Source organism: Pempheris klunzingeri, chromosome 5 (genome assembly GCF_042242105.1).
Source record: "Pempheris klunzingeri isolate RE-2024b chromosome 5, fPemKlu1.hap1, whole genome shotgun sequence".
Lineage (NCBI taxonomy): Eukaryota > Metazoa > Chordata > Actinopteri > Acropomatiformes > Pempheridae > Pempheris > Pempheris klunzingeri.
Genome location: NC_092016.1, coordinates 16,613,353 through 16,633,945, shown reverse-complemented (window position 1 = coordinate 16,633,945; position 20,593 = coordinate 16,613,353). Strand labels below are relative to the sequence as shown.

Here is a 20,593-nt window from a genome sequence, read left to right as displayed (position 1 = left end):
GTCGCCTGTGCCTTGAACATCTCACTCACAGGCGCCTCCCACACTACGAGAAATATGCTGCATTCACGTTCAGTTCCGCCCCCAATTCACCTCAACGCGTTCAAACCAGACAACCATTTCGCCTGTAAGCGACAATTGATTGTGGTTGATCCTGGTCAGCTTTCACGCAGATAAACATACAAATAAATATCCATAACATTTCATGAAATCTCAGGGTCCTGTCCGCTAATAGCGTACAGACCGGACGGTTGTACACAGCGGAGAGGCTCTTATCTCCCATGTTACGTGAATGCGCCAGGACTCCTGCTCCTAGGGGCGGGATCGGGTTTTCCAGCCGTGACGTTCCTGGTTTTCCAGCCGTCTTGTCTCTCGGACATCATGGCGTAGGGATGTGGACGGACGGACGGACGGACGGGGGCAACGCTAGTACTGGTGGGCACGGAGAAGTCCAGAAAGAAAGCGCTGTGGAGTTTATAATTTCACTGGAAATAACAGAGGAAACAAACTAACGGGACTCTAACCGGATTCTCCTCCAGCAGAGTTTCGGTAAGTTTACAGAGCGGGTTGTTGTTTTTCGCTGTGATTTATTTTCTCCACTAACGTGGAACCAGCGGCTGTTGAATGTGCACGTTTTGTCAACGCAGTAACATTAACGGTCACTTTTTAGGGTTTTTTACGCGCTGAAAGTACTAAAGTCTTGACTGCTCATGTATGTAGCTGCGCCTTAAAGGTGAAATTCCACTTTTTATTCAACTTGTTGCACTTTAGCGCGGTTAGAAAGCGTTAAAAGAGCAAAAGTTCATGTATTTTCCACTTCATTTAACAGCTGGTACGACTCAGCCAAAGTACTGGCAGTTTCATCTGGAAGTATCACTCACACCAAAAGTATTAACCCTCACAACGATGGACCGGACTGTGTGGAGAGTGTTTTTGGCGTGAGGAGGTCAGTTTAGGGTTATTTTACGAGAGTGCCACAGCTCCAGAGCTTGGCAGACATTGTGGTGAGCTGGTTGGTTACTCCCAGCGCCTGAGGCCACCTCTTTCTGCACAGACGACACTTCATCTGGGCTGCTGTCGCCCCGAGGTGGAGCTGGCTGGTGAGGTTGACTTTTGTACCGAGCATGATGGTGTTATCCGCGGCGATCTGTCTGTGAACGAGGCGAGGCTGACCAGAGTTTACTGTCTGGAGTTTGTTAAGAGCTCTGACATTTGATCAGCTGCTGTATCGCCCTCCAGTCGACCTCTTCAAACTGTTTGGTCTCCCTTGTCAGATGCTCTCCAAAACAGCACAATTGTCTGAAAACCAGATGCCCCCAGGGTAATGACTTAATGTGTATCCATCGCTTGAATAGTGTTGAGCCCCTCTTATTGCCACCTCTGCAGTATGAAGTTATGCTAGTGAGGTGTTTGAAGTGTCTCTCTGTGATTTAACTTAATGTTAATTATAGCTCAGATTTTAGGGGAACTCCATTTCACCCCTTTCCTGTCTTAGCTGCAGCAAAAATGCATTTAATTTAATTTAGAAAGAATGGTAAAGTAAGGTAAAGGTTTTAGTGGATTTACTGATATGGAGTGATGCTGAGTAATCTTGTAAACAGCAAAACTACAGTACAGCTGTTTTTACATTAAAGCACATGTATTTACATAACCCAGCCCTCCTGTATCATGTGCCTGCTTTTCAGTGTTACAATGATTTTGCACAAGTCAAGTTAAGGCAAAAGCAGTGCAGTCGTGAGTAATATGAAAAGAATGTGTGCTGCTGTCCAACATAAATGAATTCCTGCTATAATCTTTTGCATACATACGGGCAGGAAAAAATCTTGAAGATCTTATCACATCGAAGCTCTCATTTTAAAAACTCAATTTCCATCCTTTGTCTAGTGTGTTTACACTATTGCATGGATACCTTCGGGTTTTTTTATTTTCAGTTCCAGCTGGTCTAAAAATAAGAAAGAGACTCCTTCGGCTTTGCACCCACATCTCGTTTTCATATAGGTGTCGTCAGTAAGTGGTATAAAATTAGTGATGATGTATTCTGCCTGCCTGGAAATAGCTGCAGGTTATTCCAGAGCAGCGCCCTACAGGCGGCTGGCGAATGCCCTGACTGTGTTTACACCCAGTGCAACAGCGGACATGCAGCCTGCTGACTGCACTGCTTATTGCATGCACCTTTAAACATGGAGACAATGACATTAGCCCCGCTCACGAGATCAAATCACAGCAGACAGTTTGCTCATAATGTAACTATTTTAAGCATCTAATGGTTGGCACACAGCACTGACAGCGGTGAGGGCCCAAACACACCTAGGTGATGCCTGGGGAAAAGCGTACCCTTGTTACCCATTTATCTTCAGTGCTGAATGGAGCATTCACAGTTTGAGTTAAAACAGGATGTATGCATGGCTCAAAACATGGAAAGTGTCATTATGCGGTGAGTTGGATTTTCCCCTCATGTCAACAGAAATCGTCAGTGTTTTTTTAATTTGACTTTGCTTTGATTAAAAACAGAACAACTAAAGCAAATTGCTGTATGATTTACGCAGGCTGTTTTTCACCGCCAGTGCAACTCGCCTGAACACAAGCTGTTAAAGCGAGTTGCAACACTTTGTCTCCTCAGAGGCAAGTGGCCCTGAGGCATATGTTTTGTTTTCTATTTCCTGTGTGCGCAACAGCGTAGTTTACTGGTCATTCTGGACTGTGGAATTACAAGATCTGCTCTTTTTTTATCCCAGGAGCACTTGAGCTGTATAGCGTCCAGTGAGGATGGGTTATGATGGTTCTCCCTGCCTGAAGGGACCAGGGCTGCAGGATTTGAAAAGCCATTATAGTGGGCCACTCTCCCCCTTGTATTTATTATTCTCTGCATGTCTCCATGAATTATATGGTTGTTTTCACCAAAGGGCAAGATTGCTTTTTGAATGCGTTTTTTTCCCTTTTCTTTTGCTTTTGTTTTGAGGCTCTTTGCGTCTGGAAATAGTGTGCAGGCAGGTGTTGTTGCAAATGCCATGTGTACTGTAGCATAACATTGCAGTTTTTTTTTCTCTCTGTCTTTGTCTTGTCTTCTCATGCCTCTCAGTCAAAATGCCCCTCTAGCACAAACAATAGCCCTCTCTGTGTGTCCTATGGTTAGTGTAAGTGGTGCATATAGAGGGGCAGACACTGAGACTTTGTTTTTGAGAGTGATGGTTGCTTCTTGGGATTTTTTTGAGACGTCTCTTTTGATCGCAAGTTTGCACAGATGGAATATTTACTCGAAATGCACCAGAGCTTTAAAAAATTAGTGGACTGACAGAAGAGGAATCTGCAACAATTTCAATAATCGACACATTTTCTAGCAAAACTGCCAAACATTCACTGGCGCTTGATGTTCTACAGTGCGGATTTCCTGCTGTTCTTTAACCTGTGTGACAGTTCACTGTATAATTTTCAGTTTTAGTTTGTTGGTAGGACAGAACAAGCAAAGTGAAGATACTTTGGAGATCATAAAGAACATTTTCATAATTTTCTGTCAAACAATTAATGGGTTAAGCAGGTTGCAGCCCTAAAACACACACACACCAAAGCCTTTATTCAGTAAAGACAACATAGTCAAAGTGAGCACTCAGCTCACAAGACAACCCTCTTGTGTTTACCTATGAGTCGCACATCATGGAGGCATCTCAGGACTTGAGGACAGAGTTCAAATATCTGTAATTAGGCATTTTTTGTGCTGAGATCTTTCTGGACTCGTCCACTGAATCCAGGATGATGACATGAAAGTGTTCAGACAGGGTCTCTACGCTTGTTTAACATTGATTGACACATGGATGGCAGGTTTCCGAGCAGCATGTCTGGTCCTGGCTGGGTGCGTTTGAAGTATGTTTGCTGTAAGCCATGTGTTAACTGTACCCATATTTGCCTTTTTTCGGTGAGAGAAAAGCTGACTCGGGCTTTTGAGGGGGATGCCCCACAGGCCTTCATTCCAGTTTGAGTCACCATGATCCAAACTCCTGTCTGAGTTAACTTCTACTAAATACTGGATTTCTGATGCCCATTTGTAGTTGAAGTGCAGTGAGTTGGCTATGCTCCAAAAGTACATGTCACAGTACTGCAGTTCTTCCCTGAATCTGCTGTGGATTGAACTTGAAGTAAATGTTGTAATTGCAGGTCTATTCCAACTATATTTCTCTATCTTTAATCAGAGTAGTTTTGAATACAAGTTTGCGTCAGTGTGTTCACAAAAATATGATTTTCCTGTTTTCCTTCTGTATTTCTGCCTAATGCTGCATGTCTGTCTGATAAGATAATCCTAACACCAGTTCTGAAACTGTTGCTAGTTTTTCAGGGAGCAGCAGTTCAGCATTTCTTTCCATAACCTAATTAAAGAAACATTTTGAAATACTAGCAGGAGATTGTAAGTTCCTGTCTTTTGCAAACAACTGTTATGTTTTTCTGCTCTTCCTCTTTTAAATGTCGCGACATATGTCCGCTTGTCCCCTTTATACAAGAGTGAGGCAGACAGTTACTGGAGGCAGCCTGAGTGGAGCATTTTGCCTGTTGGAAACCACTCAGCAGTTTACTACAGACCTAGATGCTTGTTCCTCTCATCTCCCGTCAGCCTGCTGTGTGTTGGGGCGATTCCTTGTGTTTCAGGGAACACTTTTTTTTTTTTACACATAATGGAAAATGTGACCACAGGAATCCTGAAATAACAGTGTTAGGTCTGTGGGTGGTTTCCATAAAGTTTGAAAATGGTGCTACTACGTCCCAGTGTCGGGCACTCCCAGGATGTAAAGCAGCCGATGAAAGGAAGACGTGTGTATGCAGATGAATGTGTGTGCATGTGTGTTTAAGCACGCATGGATATACAGCAGAGCCTTTTGATTAAACGTCCGCAGATAAAGGGTCTGTTGTGCTGCTTGGGCTGATGTCCAAGACTGGGACACTAAAATGTATCTTCACTCCAAACAGAGAGTCCAGTGTCCTATTGGCAGGACATTCATTGTGCCAATATTTTAGGTAAATGACCCGATTGATATTCTGAAATGCATTTTTCATTCGTCTTACTCTCACAAAATTAACATAAGAGCTCTGCAGCTTTGTGCACATAATTTTCTTCCAGTTGTTTTCATGTGACTGAAAACAACTGGTTTGACTGCCACAGACCCCAGTTGTCATCAAGGCCTCAAGATTTTCCCTTTTTCCTTACATACTTCATGTTTCTACACAGTCAAACCCTTCTCACAGTTTTTTCACTCTTACCAGGCACTGTTCTTATTTTAGGCACAGAGGCTTGTTGGGGACATACTGCAGTTACAGCCTAATTCCTGGGTGGGAGCCTTTTCTAATCACATGCTAAACGCCAACTTTACTGCATTTTTTTAGCCCAGAGAGCTGAACACCACTGTTGACATTCACCTCTCAGAGCAGCTGCCACGATGGTTTGTTATTCCTCAGACTAAACCGTGATTATCAGTGTGTCACGCTGCTAGGTTAGTAGTCACAATAATCATGGATGTTTCAGTTTTACATTCCTCTCTGTTTTATGCGAGGTTCTTTGATTTCTTGTTATATCTTACTTCTTGGTACACAATGCAAGTGCAAAGATTTCTATTCAAGATGTGCAGAAGTGCAGATTTCGGTGCAGCATCTGTATTATGATGAGCCAAAGAGCCAAAATATCCTCCTTTTCACTTGCAAAATTACTACAATACAGTAAAAAAGCAAGTTGTAAAGTTCTCCTTTTTATACATAGTTTCATTTCTCCCTCCAGGTCTATCAGCGACTGAAGATGATGTCTGATGCCAGCGACATGTTGGCAGCTGCTTTGGAGCAGATGGACGGCATTATAGCAGGTAAAGATCTCCTTAAAATGTTAAGTTTTATAGAGAAGTAGTGATTCTTTTTTGTCATGTCAAAGCAAAAAGCAACAAAGCCTGTGATAACTCTTGTGGGTTGAGTCAACATTGATAAGAGTTTATCTTGTGTCTTGTAATGGTTTGTTGCAGACAGAGCTGACATTTTAGATGGATGCCACGTGATGCCTGTAGCTCCGTGTTTGTCAGGGAGGGTTTAGCATTTAGTCTGTGCTTATTCAAGCTGCGTGGCTCATAGCCATGTTTACCAATGTTCATTAATGGTCGTCTCTAAATATCATAACTGGACGTACCCACCTTAGATCATCTTAGGATGTTTGACAGCCATTTAGCAACTACAATATTATTCGTGAAACACGAAACAGTGAATTGTTACTGCAGTATTTGTGCTTTAATCACTGTGAGAACTTGACCCAAACAGTTTCTCTTGTCCTCTTCTGTGTGTTATTAAGAGCAGCAGTTTTAGCGAGGTAACCTGTCAAAATAATTGCTCAGTGAAGTGTGAAATGATACATCTGGGTCTTTATTTGGATTCTAGCTGTTTTTAACATGTTCCTCTGTTGTGTGTCCATACCTCAGGCTCCAAGGCTCTGGACTACTCCAATGGGCTGTTTGACTGTCAGTCGCCCACCTCTCCTTTCATGGGAAGCCTGCGGGCGCTTCACCTTTTGGAGGACCTGAGGAGCGTCCTGGAGCTGATGGACACAGAGGAAAGGGAGAGTCTACGCTGCCAGATCCCTGACTCCACAGCTGACAGTCTGGTCGAGTGGCTCCACGGTCACCTGGTAGGAGCCTAACATGTAGAAAAGACGCATTCATGCTGCATGAGTCTCAAAGATCTGTAAAACAACAGTGTTAAAGACACTGAACAGATTAGGTAATGCAATGGGCATCGGTATGAGGTGTTTTTCCAATGTTAATCTTGAAATATAACAACTGGAGCTGAAGATTGTAAAATACAGTTGCATTGACCTTTTTTCTCAGAATAGTGTAGCCTCAGGGCAGATCAGTTTCACTGGAAATGTCACATAACTAGTTTATCTAGACACTCAACATGTAAAACTGCACAAAGAACAACAGTGTCAGAATCAGTTTTATTTGTGTAACCACAGAGGATTTTTTTGTCTGTGGTGGTTGGATAGAATATGGTGCAAACAAGCTTTAGCACATCTGGTTTGCTTCTGACCTTGCTCACTGTGTGTGCTGCATTAAAACTCTGTGAATGCAGACAAGAGAGGACAAACAATCTTATGTGCAAGTAGACAACTGACTTGTTTGCTAAGTGGAAACATGGCTGTTCTCCTCTGCCGAGTTCTCTGGGAATCCAAGATGAAATGCTGTTGTTGTCAATGTCACAGCCAGTGTGCTGCAAGAAACACGCTGACTTCTTGGGAACCAGAGTGGTGTTTGGGAGAGTGATGGGCCGCGGGCCAGATAAATGCCAGAGTTTTTGTGTAATGCTGTAACTCACTCTGTGTACAGCAGACTGAATGTGAGCCTTCTTCTCAACCATGTAAGGTTGTGTTTGTGCAGGGTAAAGCAGCGTAGGCAGTCACACTTTGATGCGTAGCATTTCATCTGAGATCACAGAAATCTTAAGACTGGCGAAATGAATGAATTTACACTCTACATCTATCTTTCAAGGTCAAAGATCAGTTCCTCTTAAGGTTTTTTGTCTGATGCATATTTTCTTCTGTCCCTATAGTCCAATGGGCACATCTCTCTGGCTGGGGGTGACCACTACCAGGAACGGCTTTCCAGGATAGAGAGTGATAAGGAGTCTCTTGTTCTTCAGGTGTCCATCCAGAAATGCTTAGATAATCTTTGAAGTTCCACAAAGACTGTAATAAATATACGCTGGAGAGAAATAGTCTTTTTTAATAGAATGCATCTTGGGACAATGCAGGTGAGCGTGCTGACAGACCAGGTGGAGGCTCAGGGAGAGAAGATTCGAGACCTGGACTTGTGCTTGGAAGAGCACCGGGAGAAACTCAACGCCACTGAGGAGATGCTGCAACAGGTGTGTGTGTGTGTGCTTGTATGTTTTATATGTAATAGCTCAGGACAAACTTTGCACACAACATCAAGAGCCACTCGGTAGTGAAAGCCCTGCATGTGTTTAAGGGCTTTTAAGTGAAGGATCTGACTTCATGTCCTCCTGTAAGCAAACAATTGATTAATTGATAAATTATATTTTCCCATGTGCTGCTGTGTCCAGTCCACAAGTGTTGGGTGTAGCAGGGGGTTCTCCTTGTGCTTGTTGTCAGCTATTCAGATAATACCAACTGATTTCCATGTCTACCTTCAGCACAAAGCACTGAGCCTTCACACTTTTTGGAAATCATCACCATACCACCATAAGGCAAACAACCACACCACACATAGTACTTCCTAGTGAGCTTTGCACATGTCTTTATTACTGCTAATGTTGTTTGCACTGCCAATACCAACCACATAGCAACCACAGTGTTTTTTTGTAACCATCTTCACTTATCATTGTAGGAGCTTTTGTGCAGAACAGCACTGGAGACCCAAAAGCTGGAGCTGATATCTGAAGTGTCCAACCTAAAGCTGAAGCTGAACGCCATGGACAAGGACAGACTCGACTTTGACAGATTTAGGGACAGTGAGGTACATGAGCAAATTCTCTCTTTGTTTCTGCATGTGTCCATTCCCTCTGGACTCACACACACACACACACACACACCAAACAGACACTCATTCATGTTGTCTGACACCAGTGTGGGAGAGGGACTTCTGATGTTATTGTCAGTCTCAAAGCAGCTGTGTGTTGAGTAAGTAAAGCAAAGTCAGATAAATGTTGTATCACCTCCAGGAAACATTGACATTCACAGAACTATCCAGAGGAAATATGCCTGCTGTGTTTGTTGCCGTTATAAATTGAAAAACGTTACTGTTCGAGGTGGGTTACCTTTAGTTTTTCACCTTATTTGAATTTACTGCCCCCTGGTCAAAGGCTGTACAAACATAAAGATGTCACTCATTTGTTTACTAGAGATTTCTGCTCCCAGATGAACCATACAGAGCACTTGGAAAGCTTTCAAACACGTCATGTTATTGTTGTAACAGCGCGGTCGTCTCTTCCATCCCACTGGAACAAAAAGCTGTTGTCCATGTTCCGCCTCACAGCACATAAATCACTTCTCTTCAACAAGCAGCTTCCTCTCATTTCATCACTGCTGCTGCTTTGAAGCGTTGACTCTCCAGGAAATTCAGTCCCTCCAGGCGTATCTAGAGTTGTTTTATGCTGAATGTGTTTACACTGAACAGTGCCAGCTATGCTAAATCGGATAAGTTATATCAGATGTGAATGATATGAGAATGAATTTAAACTTTAGGTTTAAATGCCACAGGTAGGGATGTAATACTTGTTTTAATTGAACTTTTAACTAAAGCTGTAGAATGCCAGAGCTGCCTTAAGGAAATTAACACTGGAGAATGAAGCCATTAAAAAAAAAGAAATAAAGTATTAAAGTATTACCAATCTTGTAGGATGTTGCCAATATCTGATATGCACTTTCTGTTCTTTCAGGATCTGATTCTTGAAATTAACGAACTGCGGTACAGACTGACAGACCTGGAGAGTGAAAAACTACAGTACGAAAAGAAACTTAAATCCACAAAGGTGAGTGGTCACAGGGACGTTTGCACACTCCCAGTGTCAAAAGATCCTGGCAGCTGCTTTTAAGGCTCTGAATTGTTTTATTTCTGATTGTTTTGACTCCACTGGATACCATTTGTATTGGACATTAGGGTGTTGAACATCTGTATCATGTCAGGTCATATCTTGGTTGACACTAATGGAGAAGAAAAAGTTAGAGCTTAAAACTGCTCTTAAAATTTGGACTTTGTTGGTCAACACTGTCTATGTTTTAATGTGCTTTCTAATGTGAACATCTTGGTTTCAGTCTTGGGTATTCCACCTACTTGACCACTTTTATCCTTCACTTCTTGCATCTCTATTTTCTCTCTCTTCCTTGGTTTGTCTCTCTACTGCTAGTCGCTTATGGCCAAGCTTTCTAGCCTGAAAATCAAAATGGGCCAGATGCAGTATGAGAAACAGAGGAAGGAGCACAAACTCCAGGCTATGAAGGTTGGCTTTTCTCGGGATGACTGTTTTGCTTGCTGTATGATTATGGTTTTTGACCTCTCCCTTTGGCTCCTCTTCTTTTTTTATTTTTGAGGGGGAAAAAAAATCATTATATCTGGTTTGCTGCAGTTTTTTTCTTTTTTTCTTTACCATTTTAGGTAAAATGATGTCACTTTTTGCAAACAATGAAATCACTTAAGTTACTGGACTATGCAGTGCAGTAAAATGCAAAAAGTCAAGTGTAGTCAGAAATACCACTTCCTTGAGTCTGCACCAGTTTTTGAAACCACAGGTATGTTTTAATTTTGGGTTGGCAAGAGTTCTGTTTTTCTGCCTCTGATTTTCTTTTTCTCATCATCTTTATTAAACCTCTTGATTTGTCTGTCTCCGCGCTTGATTCTTATTCCGGTCACTAAAACGTGTATTTTTTGCTCCCGTGTTTGTCATTACCTCGGCCTTCCCAGACTTCAGCGCTTACCCACCCACCTCACACACGTTACCCCTCAGAACAGGTGTGGTCCTGTGTGCCTGTACGCCACGTCAGCATCTGTGAACCTTTTGTGTTGTGGTTTGTTTGTAGTGTGGAGCTGGGGTGGGGGAGGTAGTGTCTGCGTGGAGGACATTTCCTCACTGCTGTCCCCTCTCTGTTGGACAGGAGGAGCTGGCCATGCTGAGGAGGCAGCTGGAGGGCAGAGACGGAGAGATGAGGAGACTGCAGGATGAGACAGGCTTCAAAGCCATCGCCTCGAGCAGTGCCGATCCCACAGAGAGAGGTGGGAAAGCCAGTTGAATGACGAGCCTGACTGAAGATGAGCATGCATGATGTTTAAACCCATGTTCAACTTTTTTATGTGGTTGAGTTGTGATATCTATGTGTAATTAGCATCAGGCTTACCTCAAGAAATCAGAGTATGCATTCAACCACTTTTGTTTCATAATTCTTTGTCCTGTTTAGTCTCTCACCCAGATGAAACTCTTAGAAAGAGGCTGAAAGAAAAACGTAAGGGGGGTTTTTATGATTGTGTTTGCACTTAATTACTGCACCCATCTCAACCCGTTTGCATGAACGAGCATGAGCCATCTGAACTCTGCTTGTCCATTATAACCCACTGGAGTGCTAATACTTGACTGAGCACCACATCACCCGACTGTTTAAAACTGTCGTCAACTTTTAAGGACTGAACATATCCGAGGTCATCCGCAAGCTGCGTATGCGTGTTTTTAACGTCCAGCCTGGAACAGCAGCGAGGAATGTCTGCTTTGTGTTTTCAACAGGAATGAGGAATGAATTGTGTTGTCTGTCATAACCATTCAGGCTGCTCACTCATCCTCCTGCCTCATGTCCTCCAACAATAATCACCTCCTTTGCCCCTCAGTATCTCTCCTCAAACTTGTCTAAACCCTCCCCTGATCACATCAACAACCAGTGTGTGCCCTGCTGACCTGTAATGTTGTCGTCATGTGATGGTATCTTTGTTGTGAGTGCTGTCTTCATGTCTGTGCCCTCCCCCATCAGCGGTCTTTCACTTGTGTAGAACAATTTTGCTTTTCATTCATTGCGCACACGCCCTCAACATGACTCTACATGTTCAGGGCTAGTCGAGATCACCCCCACCTTAATCATTTTAAATATTAGGTTTATATTATACATCTCACACATCTTCAAACAAGTTAAAAAGCATTAATGGAACGTGTGCGTTTAGAGGCCTTTATGTTGGATTACTTGGAGATGAGAAAGTCTTTGGGGAAAATGCTTTGAATGACAGAAGATCCCTATGGTTGCTAATGTTGAGAGCATTGTAGCTGAGTGAGTGTACTGAAAAGTGAAAATGTTATACCAAAGTGAAATATGTGAAAAACCTGCTCACACAAGGATATCTTGTGTCAATTTGAAGGAAAAAGCACAGTTAGTCAGTAATGTTGCGGCCTGTGTGGTCTGAATGTATCAAATCCTCCACTTGCTCCCTGTGTGTTCAGGCTTATTAACCATCCCCGGGTGAACTGTACACTTCTTTGTCCGTAATCGTTTCCTTTCCTCACTAGATGTGGAAGTGCAGAGGATGAAAAAGGCAGTTGAATCGTTGATGGCAGCCAACGAAGAGAAGGTACATTTGACAACTTGTGATTTGTTTTGTATCGTACCAAGTTATTCAACTCTGGTCCTGAAAACTGTGCCTCCGTGTGGTTTTGATTGTCTTTTCCTTTGCAGGATCGTAAGATTGAGGAGCTGAAGCAGTCGCTGCTGCGGTACAAGAAAGTTCAAGACATGGTGATGTCAGTGCAAGGCAAGAAAGGTTAGATAACTCAGAGTGCCAGAGTAGATTGATAAAGTTGATGTGATGAGCAGTGTAGGTGATTTTGCATGCTTCAGCTCACATTGTGTATACTTAACATTGTGCCATTTTTCATGGCGTATCATAGGTTTTTATTATGATTTCCAATTTACAGACAGCCACTGGCGTCATTTTAATATAATATGAAAGTCACTTTGCAGAGACTTGAAACCAGAGCAAGAGATAATCCACCACAGGGAACAATTAGTCAGCTTTATTTTTGTCAAAACTATGTGATTGAGAACAGGACCTTCTTTGAAAACTGCCCTTACTGGCGTGTTAAAGGACACTATTACATTTGAGTTTTGAGTTGGCTGACAAACGGCTTCTTTCCCTTTCTGTCTGCTTGTTTTCCTATATGTATACATTTGTATTGCCTTGAGCCTTGCTGTTTACTGATGCATTAGTTCATACAACTCTGTTCTGCAGCTGTCTGAAACAAAATTCACTCAACTTTTTTAGGCTGTCTTATAAGATCTGTTTAGAGACAATAGATGAAGTTAGTCTTGTCAGATAAAATTTTCTCTGTTGCTCAGTGTGTCAGGATGGGTTAATCTTTAAATTTTACATGTCAGATTATATGGTCTCAACTGCATTTTATTCTTTGCGGACTACAGAGAAAACCAAAGATAACGAGCACACTGAGAGTCATGATGATGGATCCGTCGTATTCTCGTCAATCAACTTTGCGTCGGTGGAGCCACAAGATCATGAATTTACAGATGTTGAACAACTGAAAAGGAAGAGCCCAGATGAGGTTTGTGTTGCATAATATGATATTGTGACTACAAACAAACTACAAACTGTCCATCAGTGGACAGTTTACAGCATTTAAAATTGAAATTTCAACAATATAGCAAATAGGATGTATAACAGATAATAACAGATAATGTCACATACAATTTCAGCATTTCAAAAATGTAGAATAAGTGATATAAGATTCAAATGTGTTAACTGGAAACCACACATAATGTTTTTGGTTCTGTCATCTTTCTAATTTGTTTTAAAGAGAAGTTGACAAAAGCAATTTCTCTTCTACTTTAAGTTTTTCCCCTTTTTCCCCTCGAGCAACCTCAAATCGTGTTAAACTCAAATATACTCAGTAAAACACTAATAGCTCACATAAATTTCATACTTATGAAGTGAGTGTTGAAGGGCTCGACGTCCAATTAATTGAATAACATCTCCCGTCAGTGCAGATTTAGACTGCTGTGTTCTCATGGCCTCGGGAAAATATGCAAGTTAACGTTTTAAGACCGTGGCGCACTTGGATTTTTAAACAGGGTTTTTCTATCTAGTTTTTTTCTTCTCGTCTCATTCTGATCTGTGCACAGATGGAGATCCTCAATGGACTGAGTGAAGAGTCTTCACCCACACCCAGCCCCTCAGATCCAGAACGACTACCTGCACAGACAGATTTCGAGAGGTGAAACATGACAAGACTTCCCTTTTCACATGCATTGATTGTTTTGTTTTTTTGTGTCCATACTAATTTTTTAGAAATTAATATGACTAAATAAAATGTCCAGAAATTGTTGGAGGTTTTATGTAGCTGATATGTATGAATAATATTACATCCAGGGACATTTCAGCGCAGTTGATGACATTGACTGGCATGTTCACATATTGGTTTGTGACAGTTTCATGTCACACTACATCGCTAAAATGAAAATGATGCCATGTCAGATTTTTTCAGATCTTAAATGAGACTGAAAGCTTGTCCCAGTTCCAGTGATATAAAAAAATGTGTTGACGTGATAGAATAGAAAGAGGTTTAACTTTTTATTGTATTGTTTCAAATATATACTCATTAGTAAATATTGTAACACTGATATTAAGATAATGTTGTGACCACAGTTATTTTGTCCACTGTGTATAGAGCGCTGCAGGGAGCTGCACTTTAAATACACTAGTATACCACTGTGTTTGTGTCCATTTACTGCAGTCATACTTAGTGTGAGGAAGTAGCTGCCCTTTAAGTTACACATGAGAAGTATGTGTGTAACAGTAGTTCATATCCTCCAGCGCTGCACCGCTGCCTGTCATGACCATGTGAGACAAGCTCGCTGTCTCCGCTACACTACCATGAGTGAGGTGTGCATTGTGGGTTTTTTTTGTCATTTCATGCAGCCAAGATACCAGAAAGACTGGCAGCCAGGACCAGTTGGATAGGAGCAATAATGAAAAGGTAAAAGTCACACATTTTGATAGTGGGAACATGTTTGATTACTGGAGAAAAACCCTAAATGCCAAACCTTATTTCTCAGAGTTTTCTGAAATGCACCACAGTATCAACAGTGTTTACAGCCTTTAGGTTATACTGCATGCTGTGTGCACTCTGCATCCTTTACCCTGTTTCTTTACATTAATAGCTACAATATTTTGATTCTACTAGTTCAGCGTATTACACCTGACCAGTACTTGTAGTACAGTATGTATGAACATAAGAGATATATAGGAGTAATGTCTTTTGCTCTCTCAGAATACAAGTGAAGAGATCAGTAAGATGAGTGAAAAGCCGCCCATGGGTCCCTCTGCCACCTTGCCTGCCACCACGGAGGACGACAGCTTTGGCTCAAGAAAGGCTCGTTCATCTTTTGGAAAGGGCTTCTTCAAGATCCGTGGGGGCAAGAAGACCACCAGTACCCCCAACCTTGGTAAGAGCAAACCACATGATTTAGCAGCTGGCTGAGAACAGTTCTACAAGGTGACTCAGCCTGTGTTTGATGCTGATTGGCTGTTTGCTAGAGAGTGAGATTTTCCTGGAGGTTTTCTTCCACCATAGACAACTTCTTTTTTTTCCCAAGCCACACCCATGGGTTATACTATATGGACCAAGACCATAATTTGCAGCCCACACAAACTGTGGTCCCCATTTAATTATGGAAGTCCGTTTCTGTGCTGTTATGTGTATGTCCTTTTTTGTGTGTGCTGTACACATGTATGTCTGTGTTTGTTCCACCTCTCCAATCCTGTTGTTATTTCAATCATGATTTCTGCCCTTTGTCTTTTCTGTTGGACCCTGTCGTGTGTTGTGTGTGATTTGTAACACATGAAGACCGCAGCCGGAGTGCAAGTGCGCCTATGCTAGGTACAGTATAGCCTACAGGTCTTTGTAGGGCTGCAGTAGTTCTCTGAAGAACACGAAGGAAACTACTGACTGTATCCTGTACCATTGTACACGTTTCTGAACTCATCCATTCAGCTGACATCTCTTAATCATTACAGTAACTGCAGTGCTTTAACAACCACACCCCTGTCACTACCCACTGTTGCACAAATGCAACAAGCTGTCCAACATACAGCCCGTCCGCTGTGTATGTTGATTTGCCTGTGTGCCTGCATGTGTTTGTTGACACTCTTTAGTTTCTGTCAAACCCTTCCCCAAACACAATTCTATGTCGAGATCCACGTTATCTGCTTAAAGGATTTGTTTGGATCTTGAAGGCCTCCCACTTGATATCTTAGATAGAACAACTAATGAACTTCCTTTTTAACCTAATAAAGCAATGCAATTTTATTCCAGTCTTTGTGAGTCAGACGTGTCTGATGCATGCATAGTAGAGAGGATATTGCTTTTAATCCCCACTGCCATGACCTCTCAGTCTGTCTAGGTGTAGGAGACGTCATGTGTCTGTCTGAGTGTTTTCTGGGTCTCCTCACTGACCCTGTGCAGCCGCTCAGTCTCCACCGATCGATGCACGTTTGCCACACGGATGCTCACAATGCTGATGACTCTCTTTGGGCGTTTGTTTGTACAGCTGAAACAGAGCGACAAGGCACTGACCATTTGGATCTGGCCGGGCTGCCACAGAGGTCGGCCAACAGCGACAGCACCCACACACTCCCTACGACCCCAGAGGGCAAGAAAAAGTCCAAGGGAATAAAGAAACTCTTTGGGAAGTGAGTGGAAAATGAAATGAGAATCTTTAGCTCTTGATTTTAAGAATAGTAAACTAAATTAAAGAATAGTAAGTTACATCTGTAGAATAGTCAATTAAAATGTCTACATTAACAAGTTCAGATCCACCTAGAAATATGAAAAGTGCTTTATCACCATGGACATGTTTCGTATGATAACCAGGATTTTTTTTAACATATTGATTTTTTTTTTTCTAGGTTAAAAAGGAGTCAGTCTACCACGTTTAACCTGGATGACAACCTACCAGAGGGTGAGTTCAAGAGGGGCGGAGTGCGAGCCACAGCGGGACCCAGACTGGGCTGGTCCCGTGACCTCCAGAGAGTCAACAAGTAAGTCTGTGCTTTCAGCCTGAATAATTAGACTCTGAATGTGGTTTCCTTGTTTTCAATCTCTGGCGTACAGTGAAACTCAGAGATCATGTGATGTTTCTTTTGCAAAGCTGACTTTGTTGGGATAAAAGCATCAATGATTCATGCTCTATATTAACAATTTAAACATGTATCTATTTGTTCAGTGCCTTTCTATATTTCTTATGAAAGTTTTGACTTTTCTGTTCTCATTTCTCTTTCGTAGTGAAGTCGATGCTCCCTTTGCGCGCTGGTCAAAGGATCAGGTGTGTGACTGGCTGCAGGAGCAGGGTCTCGGTCTGTATGTGAACATGGCCCGTGTGTGGATCTCCTCTGGACAGACGCTGCTACAGGCCTCACAACAGGACCTGGAGCGGGTGAGACGAAGCAGAAGAATTTAATAAGATTAGCAAAGCCGGCAGACAGTCAAAGTATTGTTGTTGCTGAACCATCTCAGGGATGTTATGTGTAATACCTACCTGTCATCTGGTTGATGTTTAGGAGCTGGGCATCAAACACCCACTGCACAGAAAGAAGCTGCAGCTGGCTCTGCAGGCCCTCGGCTCGGAGGAGGAGGATAACAAGGGAAAGCTTGACTATAACTGGGTGACGAGTGAGTACCAGCTGCCAGGAACCAAGTTATCGATGCTCTGCTGCTCAAAGGAAACATGAGGCCAATTATTTGTTTTTTTTCTTCTTCATGACCAGTTTTACTTTGACTTGTACTTGACTGTCAACTCGACTTCCTTCTTGTGACACTTTTCCGTTCCCCTTTGCTCTCAGGATGGCTGGATGACATCGGGCTGCCTCAGTACAAGACCCAGTTTGATGAGGGGAGGGTGGATGGTCGCATGCTGCACTACATGACAGTGGTGAGTGTGTGGCGAGACACATGCACTCCCTCCACAGACCCTGCGGATAAGTAGGTCTGACGATTCCAGTGCCATCTCAAATTAGGATTATTGCAGAGTCTGATGAGCTCCACTGGAGATGTCCTGGTCTCACCCTCCATATGTAGGGCAGTACTGAAGATGCACCACGGCGTCTGCCTCTATTCAAACTGTCACACAAGTTTTTTTGCCAGGGAATATTAATTTTGTTAGTCTGTTGTGTTTTTTTTTTAAAATAATTTCTACTTTCTACTGTTCATCAGGACGACTTGCTTTCTCTGAAAGTGGGGAGCGTCCTGCATCACCTCAGTATCAAGAGAGCTATCCAAGTGCTCCGACTCAACAACTATGAGCCCAACTGCTTGCGCCGTAGGCCGTCTGACGAGGTGCATTCACTTTAACAGTCTACTGTTACTGTTACTGTTTGACAACCCGGTTTTGTAACCCACAGCTGTATGTAAATATATTCTGTGTCTAATTCTCTTCCTGTGCTTTGTCTCCATAGAACAATGCGTCTCCAGCAGAGATTTCCCAGTGGACCAACCATAGGGTGATGGAGTGGCTGCGGTCTGTGGATCTCGCTGAGTACGCTCCCAACCTGAGGGGCAGCGGAGTGCATGGAGGCCTAATGGTGAGAAGGTTCGCTTTTCAGTCTTCCTGGGAGATGGCAAATCTCTCCTATAGGTATCCAGACATAATACATCTCCTCTCTCTTCAGGTTCTGGAGCCACGGTACAACGTGGAGACGATGGCTTTGCTGCTGAACATCCCCCCCAACAAGACGCTGTTGCGCCGCCACCTCGCCACACATTTCAACCTGCTCATTGGCTCAGAGGCCCAGCAGCTCAAACAGGAGTGTCTTGAAAACCCAGACTACACTCTGCTTACAGCCACCACTAAGGTCAAGGTAATGCACGAGTCCTAGAGGACACACTGTCTATGTTTTTAAATAGTCCTGCCAGTACGTCTCTTACAGTGGCTATGAGGATTCTTAGGGTAATGAATATCCACAAAAATTTGTTTTGATGTAATCATTTGGAAAACTGTAAAATATCAAAACTTTGGATTTGATATTATGATACTAAGTTTGAAAAAATTAACATGAAATTGTATAGTCTTTATAAAGAATTTAGATAAAATGAACTCTAAACATCAGTAAGCAATTATTGATTATGACTGTTTGATTATGATTACACCCTTAAAAGTGTATTACATGCAGTTTTGTAGTCAGACAAGATAAAAAAAATTGAATTGGACAAAAAGGGGAACCCTGATGTTTGTATATTTAAACGTCTCTATATAAGATTAATGAACTATATTTCTCTGTCTTCTCTCCTCCTCATTCACACCAGCCAAGGAAAATGTCATTTGGAAACTTTGGCAGTCTGAGGAAGAAGAAGCAGGATGAGAGTGAGGAGTACGTGTGTCCGATGGACGTGGAGATGCCAAAGGGACGAAGCTTTCAGAAAGGCTTCGAGCTCCAGATCTACGAGGACGACCTTGACAGGCTAGAGCAGGTGAGCTTGTTCTTCAAGGGGTCTGTTGAATAATTATCACCCTAAAACATGGACAATTATACATCAAATTAAATGTACAGTAAATATGAAATCTGCTTTTATCAAAGGCATCTATTATGTTCACCATAGGGGGGAAAAATCCCTCCATATTTTAATGGGGTTTGGTCTGATTTTGTTATGTACGTTGTGAGCAGCGTTGCTTGGAAGGTAACTTGTGTTACTCAGATATTTACGCAGCAGTACACGTATCTGGTCACCTTAAGTTTCTATATTCTATTGTGGGATTGAAAGCCGCTTGTTGTTTCACAGATGGAGGACTCTGAGGGAACGGTGAGACAGATTGGAGCGTTCTCCGAGGGTATTCAAAACCTCACGGTAAGACTCTGAAGGTTGACCAGGACACAGCGCGTTGTACTTAATGATGCTATTGTTTCAGCAGCTTTGGCTTGTAAAGTTAACATATTTTTTTCTGTACTGTGTGTTTTACCAGAGCATGCTGAAAGATGACGAATTCTTCAAGGAGATTTCAAATTCACCCAATCCCAGTGTAACAGACGAGGATTCCAATGCATGAGACTGTCAGCACCCCGAGACCTGGTCCTGCTGTGAAAGAAACTCTGTGCCAAAACCCTCCACCCACACACAGACCTGTTTCAACAAACTCCAACAATACCCCCACATTTTTTAGTGTTACATTCAGACATGAGCCAAAAGTATTACAGCGTCTTTGTTTTCAGTTTCAAACAAAGGTTATGTGAAAGCCGACAGTCCAGCAGCCACTATTACTCCTGAACTTTGTCTCCATCACTGTCGCCTGATGAGAGAGGGAACTTTTGGGGCAACACCACTGCTTGCCTGCCAGCTGCTCTCTGGAGATGTTTTGTACTCAGTAGTGTACTTTTCTATTTATGAGAGAACAGAAATGTCAACCAGCAAATAAAAGACATCTAAAATACACCAATATAGATTTTAATATATGTCTTTTAAATTGCCTTCTGACTTTAGACTTTAAAAAAAAGACATGGACTTCATTCAAAAGTGAAGCTGAGAAGTTTTCCCCATTTTTTTAGAAGCTGGTGTGAAGTAATAACCCTGAAACAGCTGCTATGTTTTCTACAGAACTAAACCTTGCTAATTACATGGACATTGTCATGTATTTTATCCAACGTTACACAGGTTTCACTCGACAGTAATATTCTACATGCATTTGCACCAATAAATATCATACAGTATAAAGCCTAATGAATATCATTTCATGGTATTGAAATTCAACACTTAAATAAAAGAGCTTATTGTTTATTTTATTTTTACTACAAATGGATTTTTAATGGAACCCTGTTGGCTGGCGTTTATTTGTAGAAAAGAGTTGTGGCATGTTCAGATATGTGGGATAATGCAATGTCAGATTTTTTTCAAAATGTTATAGTAATGCAACCCTCGACCTTACCTGAATAGATTGACTGAGGTTTTTTGTTTTTTTTTTACATTCATCAATTTCTAAGATCAATAAAGTTATTTAAAGCAGTTTGTTTTCTCTTCAAATGGGCGCTGTCCAGCCTTTGACACAGACTCAGGACAGAGACTAAACTTCTAAACTCAGGACTAAACTTCTTTTGAC

The 20,593-nt window shown here is 42.2% G+C and overlaps 1 protein-coding gene across 4 annotated transcripts; it reads left to right on the top strand.

The window, feature by feature from the left end:
• The first annotated feature begins 407 nt into the window (after positions 1–407).
• ppfibp1b (PPFIA binding protein 1b) lies at positions 408–20,500 on the top strand. Of its 4 annotated transcripts, XM_070830128.1 has the most exons (27): positions 408–546; positions 5,753–5,834; positions 6,435–6,640; positions 7,561–7,650; positions 7,762–7,875; positions 8,358–8,486; positions 9,409–9,501; positions 10,622–10,739; positions 10,922–10,966; positions 12,010–12,071; positions 12,176–12,260; positions 12,917–13,056; positions 13,634–13,725; positions 14,430–14,487; positions 14,782–14,956; positions 15,358–15,390; positions 16,061–16,202; positions 16,419–16,550; positions 16,795–16,945; positions 17,070–17,181; positions 17,352–17,440; positions 17,722–17,844; positions 17,964–18,089; positions 18,177–18,365; positions 18,811–18,975; positions 19,285–19,350; positions 19,466–20,500. In XM_070830128.1, the coding sequence occupies exons 2-27, from the start codon at positions 5,771–5,773 to the stop codon at positions 19,547–19,549; spliced, it is 2,883 nt and encodes a 960-aa protein (XP_070686229.1). In that variant the 5' UTR covers positions 408–546; positions 5,753–5,770; the 3' UTR covers positions 19,550–20,500. The 4 variants fall into 4 exon arrangements, with proteins under 4 accessions (XP_070686229.1, XP_070686231.1, XP_070686230.1 ...); XM_070830130.1 differs by lacking the exon at positions 10,922–10,966; XM_070830129.1 differs by lacking the exon at positions 15,358–15,390.
• Positions 20,501–20,593: the final 93 nt, after the last annotated feature.

Coding starts and splice junctions, on each gene's coding strand:
- ppfibp1b (XM_070830128.1), top strand. CDS start 5,771: ATGATGTCTGATGCCAGCGACATGTTGGCAGCTGCTTTGGAGCAGATG. Junction 6,641..7,560: donor AGTGGCTCCACGGTCACCTG/GTAGGAGCCTAA, acceptor CTGTCCCTATAG/TCCAATGGGCACATCTCTCT. Junction 16,551..16,794: donor GACCTCCAGAGAGTCAACAA/GTAAGTCTGTGC, acceptor TCTCTTTCGTAG/TGAAGTCGATGCTCCCTTTG.